The sequence below is a fragment of the Aspergillus japonicus genome (assembly GCF_003184785.1).
Source record: "Aspergillus japonicus CBS 114.51 unplaced genomic scaffold BO86scaffold_19, whole genome shotgun sequence".
Classification (NCBI taxonomy): Eukaryota; Fungi; Ascomycota; class Eurotiomycetes; order Eurotiales; family Aspergillaceae; genus Aspergillus; species Aspergillus japonicus.
In genome coordinates, this window is record NW_020291656.1 from 364037 (window position 1) to 375854 (window position 11818).

Here is an 11818-nt window from a genome sequence, read left to right on the forward strand (position 1 = left end):
GGCATCTGTGTGGAAAGCGGGTGGAAGCAAGGGAAACAAGGCAGACTAGCAAGTCGAGAAGGTAGTTAAAGAAGAAATCCATTTCAATCGCTCACGGAGACTCAATATTCATACAGTCAAATCCACCAGAACTCAACAAGTCCCGTACGGAGGATGAAGCCAAACAGAAATAAACACAATGCCCAATCATGGAAAGGTAACCCCGTCATGCAAAGTAGAGAAACCTATACCTCATAAAACTTTAGGCGATGAAGTGGCGTCTCTTGCGGTTGTACGCTCTCTGATCCTTCAGCCATTGCCGGTAGCCCTGAACACTGCCGATCTTCTCACCGTAGTAGTCGGGGACAGGGTTGGCGATGGAGTTGGACGAAGGGTCGACACGGAATCGGCGAATGCGATCGTAGAATTGCTTTTCTTTCTGTGGTTCGAATTGCCATCATTAGTATTTCCCAATCGTTTTGTGCAGTAGTCACAACACGGGGAAGTATTGTGAAAACGCGAGGGTCAAAAACTCACCTGTAGAAGAGAAGGCTTGTATCTCCGGTAGATCAGTCCCCAGACCGAGTTCCCCACGAAGGGACCAAGGAGCCAGCCCGCCGCACCGCACGCAGCGGTCGCCATACCCAGCACCACAAACGGGTCCAGGCCCATCACCTGGGCGCCCAGACCCTCCAGATCCTGCGACGAGAGGACCTGCATTCCCAGGACCGTGGTGAAAGCCGAGGTCACGACCGACGAGGCCAGCGTGTAGCGACGCCGACTGGCACGGAGCTTGAAGAACGAGTCCCAGTCCAGCCGGACGAGCTGCTGCCCGGAGGGAGCAGGCGAGGCGGCGGCGTTGGATTTGGCCCGGCGGGGAGCTGCAGCGGAAGAGAGCGAGGGAATGGGCTTCTGCGGGCGAGCAACCGAGGTCTTCAGCGTGCGTGCAGCATTGTTGGCCGTCGCTGTGCTGGCCGTGCGGGCCGATGGGATCGCATGATACAATTGTCTCGTGAGGTTGCTGTTGGCATGTGCAAATGGTCTCAAGGTAGATGTGGAGAAGCTTCCGCCGAGGACGGCGGTGCGCATCCCACAGATTGAGGTGCTGTGCATTGTTGTCGATCGAGGGTCGAGGCGATGGTGAGGAAGAGAACAAAGCTGGTTGTCAGTGATGATGGGTAGACGAGTTGGATCGAGTTCGGCGGAGAAAGATGCGCGGATTAGATAAGCGGCGGCGGCTGCATGAGGTCACTGCCTCGGGTCGGCCACGCAGAAGGAGAATGGATGGTGGGTGAATGAGAAAGAAGACTTATGCACAACCCGAACGAACTTATGTACTTCAACCTGAGGTTCCTTAACTGTATGCACTGACTATGTCTTAGGAAATGAGTCGCTGGCTAGTATACCTCCATGTAGTTCTGAATTGTTCAGATCCAAAATTCTATAGTCATGTCTATGGGATAACCCCACATCACAGCTCACACTCTAGAAAGCTTCACCAACGCTGTATACACAACCCATGCCATCCACCTGCTAAGACAATAGCTTCCAGCTAGATTGCTGTCATGTGCCACCCGGTTCTAATACATGTGCAAGTGCGCTAGAAGTGACCGTTCTGCTTGATGGCACCCGGCCGAGACTGGGGCTTGCTCGTTCCGAAGCCATTGACACGTCCGTGCAACCATTTCAAAGTGCCAGTACTCAGCGCCATGACCACTGCACTGATAGCAAAGATTCCAATACGACCTTCGAAGCTAGCCACCTCAAAGATCGGATAAGGATACCTGGAGTCATATGAGTCGATTGATTCGGCTGCGGGACTATGAGATTACATACATTCCGTTGTATTGAAAGCACCGTTCGATCCAGAACCAGTACCCTATCGCTATAGTGCTGGATAATCCCAGTGCGGGAAGAATGGTGATCGTCCAGGGTGGTGACAAAAGCAGGAGATCTATCAGAAGGATCACAGACGGGACGGCATGGAAGCTTATGTCTGATATTCCAGGGGTGTTAACGATAACGGGTGCCCGGGTTGTACGATCATTGAGACTCACCGGCATTTAAGGGAATAACAGCCCAGTCAGGAACGACAAGACGCTTGTCGATCTGGAAGCAGGATATCAGAAACACGAAGAGTAGGGGCGACAGGGTTGGGTACTGACCAAGCGAAGACCCCAGTAAAGAATGCTGATCAGCACCTCCAATGGCGTACAGCACATCGAGAGGAGGTTCTTGATGAGAAAGAGGCGGGGAGATAGTGTCACATCAGCGATAAAACCACAGGCCATGGTGACGAGGGACAGAGAGAGGCCTAGCACGGTGAGGTACTGATAAGGAAAAGAAGTCAGCAACCGATGACGACTGAAGCAAGCAACCACATACTTGAAAATGCCAGCCATATGCTTCGTTCCTATCAGTGGCATAGATAAGCATCGACAAACTCAGCTCCCGAGGCCATGGATCCGGGGAAGACTAACGCATGATTGGGGTTATCGTGCATACTAAGAGAATGATTGGTTAGCAGCTGGACCTAGAGTCACCTCAGGCGGGCAGCTCAGGATCAGTAAGCACATACTATTTGAATGACCATATAAAGCTAGTGAGACCCAGAAGCTGTTAACAGTGGTAGAGATGGTCAGTGAGACAGTCCATGGAACCAGCACTGCACTGAAAGAATGGAGATGGAAGTTTACACGTACATGGACCAGGGCCGAGAACCCTCTGGAAGGACTGGCAATACGTTGTAGAGGATGCTTTCTTTGAAGCGATTCAGCGACGGCCGAGGAACCCATACTGCCAAGAGAGTAGAAGATTGAGTTAGGAGAGATTTGAGTTTCGAGTTACTCGAGTAGGAAATAGTTTCTAGAATGATTCAGACAACGATCTAGGCTTGGATGCGGATTGACAGTGAGTTGACAGGGAGTGGGAATGATACTATGATATCACAGCTCCAGGCTGGGCTCAGCTGCTTCCCCGGGTTTCCCGGGGCAGCACCACCTAAAGCAGGCTAGTGGGATTCTCAGCCGACGGACTGACATCGTCGTGGCGCTGCTCGGAGAAACCTCCCGGAACAATTATCACTGACTGACTTGAAACAGTCTTATCTGCCTTTCTCTGATTGACGGAGAAAGCCGATGACTGGTTATCGGCAGGTTATCTTGCTCATTCACTGGTCTATGCCCTCCGGGTGGGTATACACTAACCTAAGGTATACTTTGGTGAATGGTGATGGATAACGAATGAGTCCCCTTCCTAGTCTACTCCCCGTACTAACCAAGGCTAGGCTTGACTGCAACAATCCCCATTCATTCAATCATCAATTCATTCACCTCCTCTTTCCTCTCTCCTGCTTCTCCGGTCCCCTCCATACCATCACAAGCAATCCAGCCCTACGAATCTCGGTCTTTAGACAGAAGAATACCAAAGCATTGCTTCTAGAACAAATCTGCAGCTAGTTCGTCCCACACCTCGATGACGAAGAGCGGGTGTGGGTGTCTTCTTGATTATCGTTTCTTAGCATCCTGGGTCAAACACCCTACATCAGCGCACCGAAAACACCTCCATTGGGATTCATCTCCAGACTCTAGCAAGAAGAAAGTGTTTTTCTACTACGTTGTCTGCATGGCGATCTCATTGTGCAGATCGATCCGAAGCTATTTCAAGATCCCGGCCATTAGCTCCCCTGGTCGTGGATTTCTTTTGCTGGAAATATTCCCTCAGCCAGATCGGATCTGAACTTCAATGCCTCGACCGAGAAGGCCCGGGGCTCCGGAGCCGAAACGAAGGTCGCGCAAGGGCTGCTGGTGAGGGTCTCCAAAGCGATCATTCCCCACTGCTGGAGTGAACTAATCGTGCATGTTTTTAGGCCTTGTAAAGCACGCAAAGTGAAGTGGTTTGTGTCACCTTCTCTCACTTAGTTCGCAAGGTACTTCCGTAAGCTGATCGCTCTTACAGTGGCGAGGAAAAACCGTCGTGTCTCAATTGCCAACGCCAAAATGAATTGTGTGACTACAGCATCAGACTGAACTGGGGAGGAAGAACCAGAAGAAAGTCATCGGTTGACTCCCCGATATCGCATGCAAGCAGTCCTTCAGGAACCTATGGCTCGTTTTCACTATCACCGGCGAATACCTATCAGTCCGACAATTTATCGTCCTCGCACTCACTCAAAGCCACATCTCCAGAGTCCGAGAACACAGCACAATTTTCAACCACAGAGGAATTGCAATGGGATGTCGAGCTTTCCGAAGAGATGGCTATAGGGACCCCGGCAGCTTATCCTAGAGGGCTACATGATATCCATGAATCTCCAATCTTTGGCCAGACCCTTTATAGCTCCAACCGTACAAATGGCAAGAACTCTGTAGACAGCATGAGGGCACTGTCACCCCGACAGGATGGGACATCCCCATGGCCAGACCTGCCCCAGACCACCGCCGCGACCGCCTTTTCTGCCTCCGCTCCAACTTCCCTGGAAACCCTCATCTCTCATCCGTCTCCCGTGGACACGAATTCAAGTATGGGTTCTTGGGCTACCTTGAGCTTCTCACCTGTCACGGCTTTGTCGCGCCCGGTCTCGTTTCTTCGGCACACCTCTGAATCGCATCATGCGACACCCACAGATAATCGCATATCCGATCATGGCATTGAGTTCAGCAACTATTATTCTGCGACCAACGCAAAAGCCACCTATGACCCTTATCCAGTCCAAGAGACATCAGGCCTCCACAGCTCGGATTCACCATACGCAGAAGAACCAGCCATGTCGTCATTAGACGCGAGCGAAGGAGCCCAATCTCTAGAGGCACAGCCATCCGATCGCTCGGAAAGCTACCTCACCAAGATTATGAACCGTCCAAAAGCCTCGGACCGCGACTTCAATAGCGTGCAGATGCCCGACGCTAACATGCGTCTGCATCAATATTCCGACACCTCCAGTCAAAGTATAGCGCCAACGGATGCCTCAAGCGCAGAGCGGAAATGGCAAGCCTATCTCACGAGCGTCACGGACAATTACGGTCTGGATCGCGGTCGTCCTGATCTGGACTTGAATAGGAATGATGACCACTCGGCCATTGATATCAACTATGCTCTTGACTTGATCAACTCACAGCGAATTACTCCCCCGAGTTCCACCCCTCGAAGCGGCAACTTGGACGGCGTGGAAACCGGCACCTTCGATTGCAGCAAGTACATGTATTATGCTTCGCCTGTACCGATCAACATCCCACGCTATTTATCTCCGCTGCCACCATCGCTGGTCAAAACACCGATCAACCTCATGTACTTCCATCATTTCCTGAACCATACGGCCAAGATGCTGGTTCCGCATGATTGTGACGACAATCCGTTCATATCCGTACTCCCGACGAGTAAGTCCCCTAGTTGTCTGTTCTGTCCAATCTTCTCGTCTAACTCCTTCAAAAGTGGCGATTAGTGACTCCAACCTGCTCAATTTGACACTGGCATACTCCGCTAGCCATCGGGCGAGATACCTCGAGCACCCAGAGCCGGCGAATCGGATCGCGCATTGGGTGAGCAACGTCTTTCCAACTCTGCGCTTAGCCCTAGAAGACCCTCACGAAAAGGTCACCGACAACCACCTGGCTGCTGCTATCATGCTGCTGTCGCTGAAGATCGTCTCGCCCAGCACCTTTGAGGTCCCAATTCCCTGGCAGAGCCACCTCAAACTGGCACGAGACCTGTTCTTCGCTCGGAGGGAGCAGCTGGCGTACCCGGGCAACCTGGTGGGGGCATTCCTGACGCGCTGGCTGAGCTATCTTGACATTGTGGGAACCTTGTCCTGCCGCCACAGCGAGCCGCCCCCCTCGCTGGATTATGCATCCGTTCTCCGCGCATGCGGCGGTGGGGTCGGGGAGTACGACGAGTTCCACATCGACTGCTTCACGGGGTTCACGCCACGGACCGGCCAGTTCCTCGCGCAGGTCGGGCGACTGACCCACCAGTGCGACAACGAACGGTTCGACGAGTCGTCGGGCACCTTCAACCCCGACTGGACCCCGTCGCCTGCTGCCGTCGTGGCCGGCGAAGCCCTTCTGGCGGACATTGCGCTGTTGGAGACCCACGCCCACGCCAACGGCACCCATTTCCATCTCGGTGGCGACATGGACAGCCTGGCCATCGACCGGGCGTTCCGGTATGCCGGGCTGCTCCACCTCCACCGTCGGGTGCTGGCCACGTCGCCTCGCGCCGACCAGGTCACCCATGCCTGGGACGAGCTGTGGAAGGCCATGGTCGAGATCCGGCACGGCGCCTCGGCCGAAGTGGGCGCGTTGTTCCCGCTGTTCACCGCGGGGTGCGAGACCACGGACTCTCGTGTCAGGGCGGATATCCAGGAGCGATTCGCAATGATGGAACGAACGGGGATGAAACAGGTCAGGCCCAACCCGGAGGTGTGGTGCCGATGATGCACTAACTCTTACCAATATAGATTCAGAATGCGCGGAAATTGATGCAGCGGTGCTGGGAGGAGGACCTTCCGTGGATTGCTCTGGCTGAAGGAGAATTCGTCGGATAATTTTAATTAACTGTCTCGTTGAGTATAGAGGGTTCGGCAAAGTACAGTACTCCCTCATGCTTGAGACGTACAGTCTACGACCACTACTGTTCACTTTTCTTTTTTGCATGAGATTGACTTTGCACCTTTGTTTGGTGGCTGACTGGATTCCATATTGGAATTGTGGTATGGCGTACATACATGTAAAGATTTGAGGATTTTGTACGTACACTATTAGTTTTCCATCCCTTTGCGAAAATCTTGGACGGTTTGCTCAAACTTCCCCTTCCCTCGTCCCAAGCACAGCCTCCGCAGAAATACATGCAGCCATCACCCCCCACCACCCATTTCTAGTCCCAGATCCCAATCCGAGGATTCTTCGAGCGAACCGCCTTGACGAACTCCCACTGACACTCATCGAACTTGGCCTGGGCGCGGAGCAGCACATACGCCGCCGCGGCGGCCTTGATGGAGCAGAAGCGCAGCAGGCTCTCGCCGGGGCTGGGGCCATCGTGGATGCTCTCGATCTGCGGGACCAGATAGGCGGTGCTCAAGGCGCGGCAGATGTCCCCCTTCAGCGACTCGCGGAGGTGGGTGATGCGGATGCACCGGGTGTACCCCTTGTCGTAGATCAGCTTCTCCATGTCGGCGCTGATGGGGTAGCTGGGGGTGGGGATCGGCGCGACGCGGGCGGGCGGCCCGGCCTTCAGCGGGAGGAGGCCCGCGGCGGCACGCAGGAAGCCCACGGCGTCGGCCTGGTGCACGAAGGTGACGAGCGCGGTCTTGGACCCCGTGATGGCGCGCGTGTCGAGCAGCCGCGCCGACAGGATCTCCCCCGGGATCGGGGCCAGGATCTGCGCCAGCCCCGCCCCCGCTGGCAGGTTGTCGACCTTGATGGCGCGGTACACGTTGTGCTCGAAGGCCGCGGGCACGTAGCGCAGCCCGAACTGGAACACCCACAGCTTCGAGTGCGACTCCCGGTTGAACGTGTTCGACGGATTGACCCGTGCCCGCCGCTCTTCGTCGGAGTCCTTGAAGACGGTCGTGCCGTTCAGCGCCCAGTTGATCTTGCCGTCCCACGGGACGAGCTGCTTTGCGGTGGTGGTGGTGGCAGCGGGGGCGGTCATGGTGACGGGGGCAGCAGCAGAAGGAGGACGTGTCTGGGTTGACTTTCAGGCAATGTTAGCTTGTGGCACACGGCGGAGATGTAGCTGCAGAGCCGTGCAGCATGAAAATCAACACAACGCACCAAGTGAGCGGGGGCCGGAGTGAGTGTGAGCTTGCGGTCAATACGAGCTTGGAGAGCAGAGCTTGGATGGTTGACTCTCTTGGGCCGAATCACCGTCGGGCAAGGCAACGGCACCAGGCTAGGGACATGGATGTCGTCCAGCCCACTGTCAAGGATGCAGGTATCATGCTCGTGTTGTGGCCGCTCCAACGGGGCCTGCAAGTCCGGGTGCGGCGGGGCCATCCTTTGCATGGAGGGGTGAATGACGCCCAGCTCACTGTGAGCTGAGACTGGGAAGCGATTCACTGCCGAGCATGAAACTGCCAGAGACGAAAGACGATGGAGAAGTAAACCGAGCACGATCACCAGAGTGAGTAGAAGCGCTAGCACCGCCAACTCGCTAGACCCCTTCGGGCTGTAATGGAAGTGGAGCTGTTTGGTGCAGCCTTCCATTTTCAGCGATTCTTTTAGTGAGTGAGTGAGTGACTAATTTGTGTGCTTCCAGTGCAGTGAGCGGTGCAGTTGTTGCTTGCTTGTCTGAGAGATAGCACAGTTCAGTGAACAAGGAATTGGTGACCAGATCAGTGACCAGAGAGAGTTTGATATCGGTATAGAAAGACCAGATAGACCAGATACAGTGTTGAGTTACTTGAAGAGAGAGGTCTGCGTGAGGATATACTGTAACCTTCTACATAATGCCTCTCAAACCGAGGCAGACTCCCTCAGCACGACAACCATCCATCAGCAATGAAGCACGACCCGTACCTACTAAGTAGCTGCTGTGACCATAAATCTCACCCAAAGAAAGCCTGAGACCAGGCCCATTCTACAAAACTAGTTCAAAAGCATATTGCCCGTTCTATCCTCTATCCATCCTCTTTACACCCCCCTACCCTACACTTCCGACTCCAACATCCTACAATCCATCCATCTCACCCCTACCCCACCGAATACAGATTCACAATGTCCTGATCCTTCCTCGGCCCCTTGACCACATGCCGACTCGCCCAGCTGACCACCTCCCCACTCTCCGCGCGCACCCGAAACGCATATGCCGTGCGGTACATATCCTTGATGCAGAGATGGTTGCCCCGGGCCGTGACCACCACCGTCGCCGCGGCCTCCGATTGTGAAAGTGGTTCGGGTGGTGTAGGAGGCGTTACGTATGTCTCGTCGTTGCTGCTGCTGCTGCTGCTGCTGCCAACACTGGCAGCAGTATCATCCGCTGCACGCTGACCCTCAACCGCCACCTCAAACTCCACCTCATGAAACAGGTAATCGGCTTCGGGGTTCGTGGCAGCGTCCTTCGTGACCTTGACGAACCACACGCTGATCCGGCCTTCCGGGCTGAGGCGCCAGATGTAGGATTTCGTCCAGCGGAGGTTTGGGCCGAGGGTTGCGGGGAGGGAGCCGGATTCGGTGTAGAGGATTTGCGTTTGGGGTTGCGGTTGCGGTTCTGAGGTGTGTTCTGAGGTGGCTGGGAGGGAACGAAAGGAGGCTTCGCCGTGGAGGTCGCCGTGGAGGTCGAGGGGGTTGTCGCTCTGGAGGGTGCGGCGCAGGGTCCAGGTGGGCGTGCGGGCGAGCGAGGCGAAGAGGGTGGGGAGGAGGCGCGGGGAGATTGAGGTGGGCATTTTCGGTGTCGTTGTGCTGATTGATTCAGGATTGACGTTCGAGATGAGTTGGTGAGGAGGTGGAGGGTTTAGGTCATAAGGTCATTGTTGCGATGGTGTGGTTCTTGGTTAGGAGGAGGAGGAGGAGGATTGAATTGAGATGATGACAGGAGTCACTGGCAGTCAATTCCGGTGGGCCGTGCACCGCTCCAGCGCTCCACTCACCCACTTAACTTCTCCAACTCCACCCTGCAACAACTGGATCATCCATACAGATTCCCGGCTTCTCCTCTTAGCGTCGGAGATCTGTTAATATGTCCGGTGAGCACTGAGAACTATCCGTCAACATTGCGAATTTTCCTTTATTTGACACTGACAGCGACAGGGGCTACTGCACTGTTGATGCGAAACGGGTTGAGCCATGATGAGCCATGTTGATTCATGACACTTAAGTCCATAATTGTCGGCTTGGCATCCCTCCTACTCTCTAAATATTATGGTTGTCTTCCGCAGCCTCTTGATGACTTCCCTAATCATCAAATATATCCTCATTCGACTCGCCTCTAGCAATGGCTGAAAAACGGCATCCAGGAGACAGATCTTGGCCCGAGGCCAACAGCACGTCTGCTGTCGAGAACAATGCTTCCCCGGAGGAAACAATTAATGCTACCGACTTTGAGCTGACCGGCCTACCGTTGGCTCTGGTCATCATTGGCCTTGGTCTCGCTATCTTCCTCATGTCATTGGACTCGTCGATCATTGCGACTGCCATCCCCCGCATCACATCCCAGTTCAACAGCACCGGGGACATAGGCTGGTATGGAAGTGCATACTCATTCGCCATGTGCGCTCTGCAGCCCATTGCCGGCAGGCTGTTTGCAAGCTTCCCCATGAAGGTAAGTCTAATACAGAACCACTGTTTAAATGGTAGAACCCCACTGACCGGTCCAGTGGATGTTCCTTGGGTGCTTGGCCGTTTTTGAGCTCGGCTCACTGCTGTGTGCCCTTGCTGTCAACAGTCCAATGCTCATTGTCGGGCGCGCAATCGCCGGAGCTGGGGCAGCCGGATGCTTCACGGGGGCCTTTTGCATCGTCGCGGCGGCTCTTCCGCTTGCCAAGCGTCCCTTCTACGTGGGAATCCTCCAGTCGACGTTTGGCATCGCGACTATCATCGGACCCATCCTAGGCGGTGCCTTCACGCAGCACGCGACGTGGCGAGGGTGTTTCTGGATCAATCTACCCATCGGCGCCATCACCATCGTGACCCTCGTCTTCTTCTTCAGCCCGCCCCCGCGCGACCCCTCTACAACTGCTCCAGTCCTGCATCGACTGAAAAGCTTGGATCTGATCGGTGCCTTGCTCTTCGCCCCGTCCGTGATCATGATACTCCTGGCCCTCCAGTGGGGCGGAACCACCTACGCGTGGAAAAGCGCCACCATCATCGGACTCTTCATCGGCGGCGCCGGGCTCGGCCTGGTCTTCGCCGCCTGGCAGGCCTACAAGGGCGACGGGGCCATGATTCCGCCGCGCCTGATGACAGAACGCACCATGCTCTTCTCCTGTCTCGGGGAGTTCTGCGCCATGGGCGCCGTCTACATCTCGATCTACTATCTCCCCGAGTGGTTCCAAGTCATCAAGGGCGCCTCCCCGACCAAGTCGGGCCTGATGTATCTGCCCCTGGCGCTGTCGGACGTCCTCTCCGCCACGCTCACGGGCGCCTCCCTCAAGTACCTGGGGTACCCGAACCCGTACCTGCTGCTCGGCACGGCGCTGATGAGCATCGCCACAGGCCTCTTCTCGACCTTCACCCTCACCACCCCGCACGAGCACTGGATCCCCTTCCAGGTCCTCCAGGGCCTCGGCGCGGGCATGACCCTGTCCATGCCCTACGTCGCTGCCCAGACCGTCCTCGACCCCGCCGACATCCCCGTCGGCACCTCCCTGCTCCAGTGCGCCCAGTTCTTCGGTGCCGCCGTCAACCTCGCCATCGCCGAGGCCCTCTTCGACAACAAGCTGGTCACGGGCCTGGGAGATCTCGGGCTGCCGGCTGCGGAAGTCGAGCGCATCGTCGCCGCGGGCTCGGCGGAAGTGCGCAGCGTGGTGCCCGACAGTGATTTGCCCGGCGTGCTGCATGCCTACAACCACGCGCTCACCACGACCTTCTACGTCGCTGCGAGCTTTGCCGCTCTGGCCTTTTTGCTCTCGCTGGGCGTCCGGTGGAGGAGTGTCAAGCCGCCGAAATCGAAGGCTGCTGCTGTTGCGGATGTGGAGGCTAGGTGATTCGGTACGGTTGGTGTGGTTCTGTGGCATAGACTTTTGGTTTTAGACATGTGTGGCTTTTTTTCCCTATGAATCTCTAGGATTGTATATATTGTCTAATGAGTAAATACTAATCATGATTCACTTCTGGAATACTCCGAGGCATCGGTCACATTGGAGAGTCACATATAATGAGTAAAGCTTGGTCGATGCTGGGTCAAG

The 11818-nt window shown here is 55.4% G+C and overlaps 6 protein-coding genes across 6 annotated transcripts; 2 read left to right on the forward strand and 4 right to left on the reverse strand.

The window, feature by feature from the left end:
* Window positions 1-67: 67 nt before the first annotated feature.
* On the reverse strand, window positions 68-1196 carry BO86DRAFT_337586 (presequence translocated-associated motor subunit PAM17). The gene is made up of 2 exons (XM_025668961.1): window positions 517-1196; window positions 68-418 (listed from the first exon to the last, which is right to left on the reverse strand). Exons 1-2 carry the CDS (start codon window positions 1090-1092, stop codon window positions 242-244), a joined length of 753 nt encoding a protein of 250 aa, XP_025528494.1. The 5' UTR covers window positions 1093-1196; the 3' UTR covers window positions 68-241.
* Window positions 1197-1412: 216 nt separating this feature from the next.
* BO86DRAFT_388772 (putative integral membrane protein) lies at window positions 1413-2897 on the reverse strand. Its single transcript, XM_025671942.1, has 8 exons — window positions 2682-2897; window positions 2558-2595; window positions 2460-2483; window positions 2365-2392; window positions 2145-2309; window positions 2037-2088; window positions 1816-1975; window positions 1413-1763 (listed from the first exon to the last, which is right to left on the reverse strand). The coding sequence occupies exons 1-8, from the start codon at window positions 2772-2774 to the stop codon at window positions 1580-1582; spliced, it is 744 nt and encodes a 247-aa protein (XP_025528495.1). The 5' UTR covers window positions 2775-2897; the 3' UTR covers window positions 1413-1579.
* A 683-nt stretch (window positions 2898-3580) lies between these two features.
* BO86DRAFT_72283 (Zn(II)2Cys6 transcription factor) lies at window positions 3581-6627 on the forward strand. Its single transcript, XM_025677596.1, has 5 exons — window positions 3581-3785; window positions 3848-3874; window positions 3937-5354; window positions 5410-6377; window positions 6434-6627. Exons 1-5 carry the CDS (start codon window positions 3724-3726, stop codon window positions 6518-6520), a joined length of 2562 nt encoding a protein of 853 aa, XP_025528496.1. The 5' UTR covers window positions 3581-3723; the 3' UTR covers window positions 6521-6627.
* Window positions 6628-6849: 222 nt separating this feature from the next.
* On the reverse strand, window positions 6850-7656 carry BO86DRAFT_361015 (uncharacterized protein; the record flags this gene model as incomplete). Its single annotated transcript, XM_025669838.1, has 1 exon — window positions 6850-7656. Exon 1 carries the CDS (start codon window positions 7624-7626, stop codon window positions 6850-6852), a length of 777 nt encoding a protein of 258 aa, XP_025528497.1. The 5' UTR covers window positions 7627-7656.
* Window positions 7657-8297: 641 nt separating this feature from the next.
* On the reverse strand, window positions 8298-9484 carry BO86DRAFT_388774 (uncharacterized protein). Its single transcript, XM_025671943.1, has one exon. The coding sequence runs from the start codon at window positions 9356-9358 to the stop codon at window positions 8666-8668; it is 693 nt and encodes a 230-aa protein (XP_025528498.1). The 5' UTR covers window positions 9359-9484; the 3' UTR covers window positions 8298-8665.
* Window positions 9485-9597: 113 nt separating this feature from the next.
* On the forward strand, window positions 9598-11617 carry BO86DRAFT_455825 (MDR family MFS transporter; the record flags this gene model as incomplete). Its single annotated transcript, XM_025677135.1, has 3 exons — window positions 9598-9658; window positions 9723-10233; window positions 10289-11617. Exons 2-3 carry the CDS (start codon window positions 9907-9909, stop codon window positions 11615-11617), a joined length of 1656 nt encoding a protein of 551 aa, XP_025528499.1. The 5' UTR covers window positions 9598-9658; window positions 9723-9906.
* Window positions 11618-11818: the final 201 nt, after the last annotated feature.

Bases quoted from the DNA above. Each gene is read 5' to 3' on its own strand.
- BO86DRAFT_337586 (XM_025668961.1), bottom strand. From the start codon at position 1,092: ATGCACAGCACCTCAATCTGTGGGATGCGCACCGCCGTCCTCGGCGGA. The intron at 419-516 runs GTGAGTTTTTGA...TTCGAACCACAG, and splicing joins ACAAGCCTTCTCTTCTACAG to AAAGAAAAGCAATTCTACGA.
- BO86DRAFT_388772 (XM_025671942.1), bottom strand. From the start codon at position 2,774: ATGGGTTCCTCGGCCGTCGCTGAATCGCTTCAAAGAAAGCATCCTCTA. The intron at 2,484-2,557 runs GTATGTGCTTAC...TCATTCTCTTAG, and splicing joins TTTATATGGTCATTCAAATA to TATGCACGATAACCCCAATC. The intron at 2,310-2,364 runs GTATGTGGTTGC...TTTCCTTATCAG, and splicing joins CATATGGCTGGCATTTTCAA to TACCTCACCGTGCTAGGCCT.
- BO86DRAFT_72283 (XM_025677596.1), top strand. From the start codon at position 3,724: ATGCCTCGACCGAGAAGGCCCGGGGCTCCGGAGCCGAAACGAAGGTCG. The intron at 5,355-5,409 runs GTAAGTCCCCTA...CTCCTTCAAAAG, and splicing joins CATATCCGTACTCCCGACGA to TGGCGATTAGTGACTCCAAC. The intron at 6,378-6,433 runs GTCAGGCCCAAC...TTACCAATATAG, and splicing joins AACGAACGGGGATGAAACAG to ATTCAGAATGCGCGGAAATT.
- BO86DRAFT_388774 (XM_025671943.1), bottom strand. From the start codon at position 9,358: ATGCCCACCTCAATCTCCCCGCGCCTCCTCCCCACCCTCTTCGCCTCG.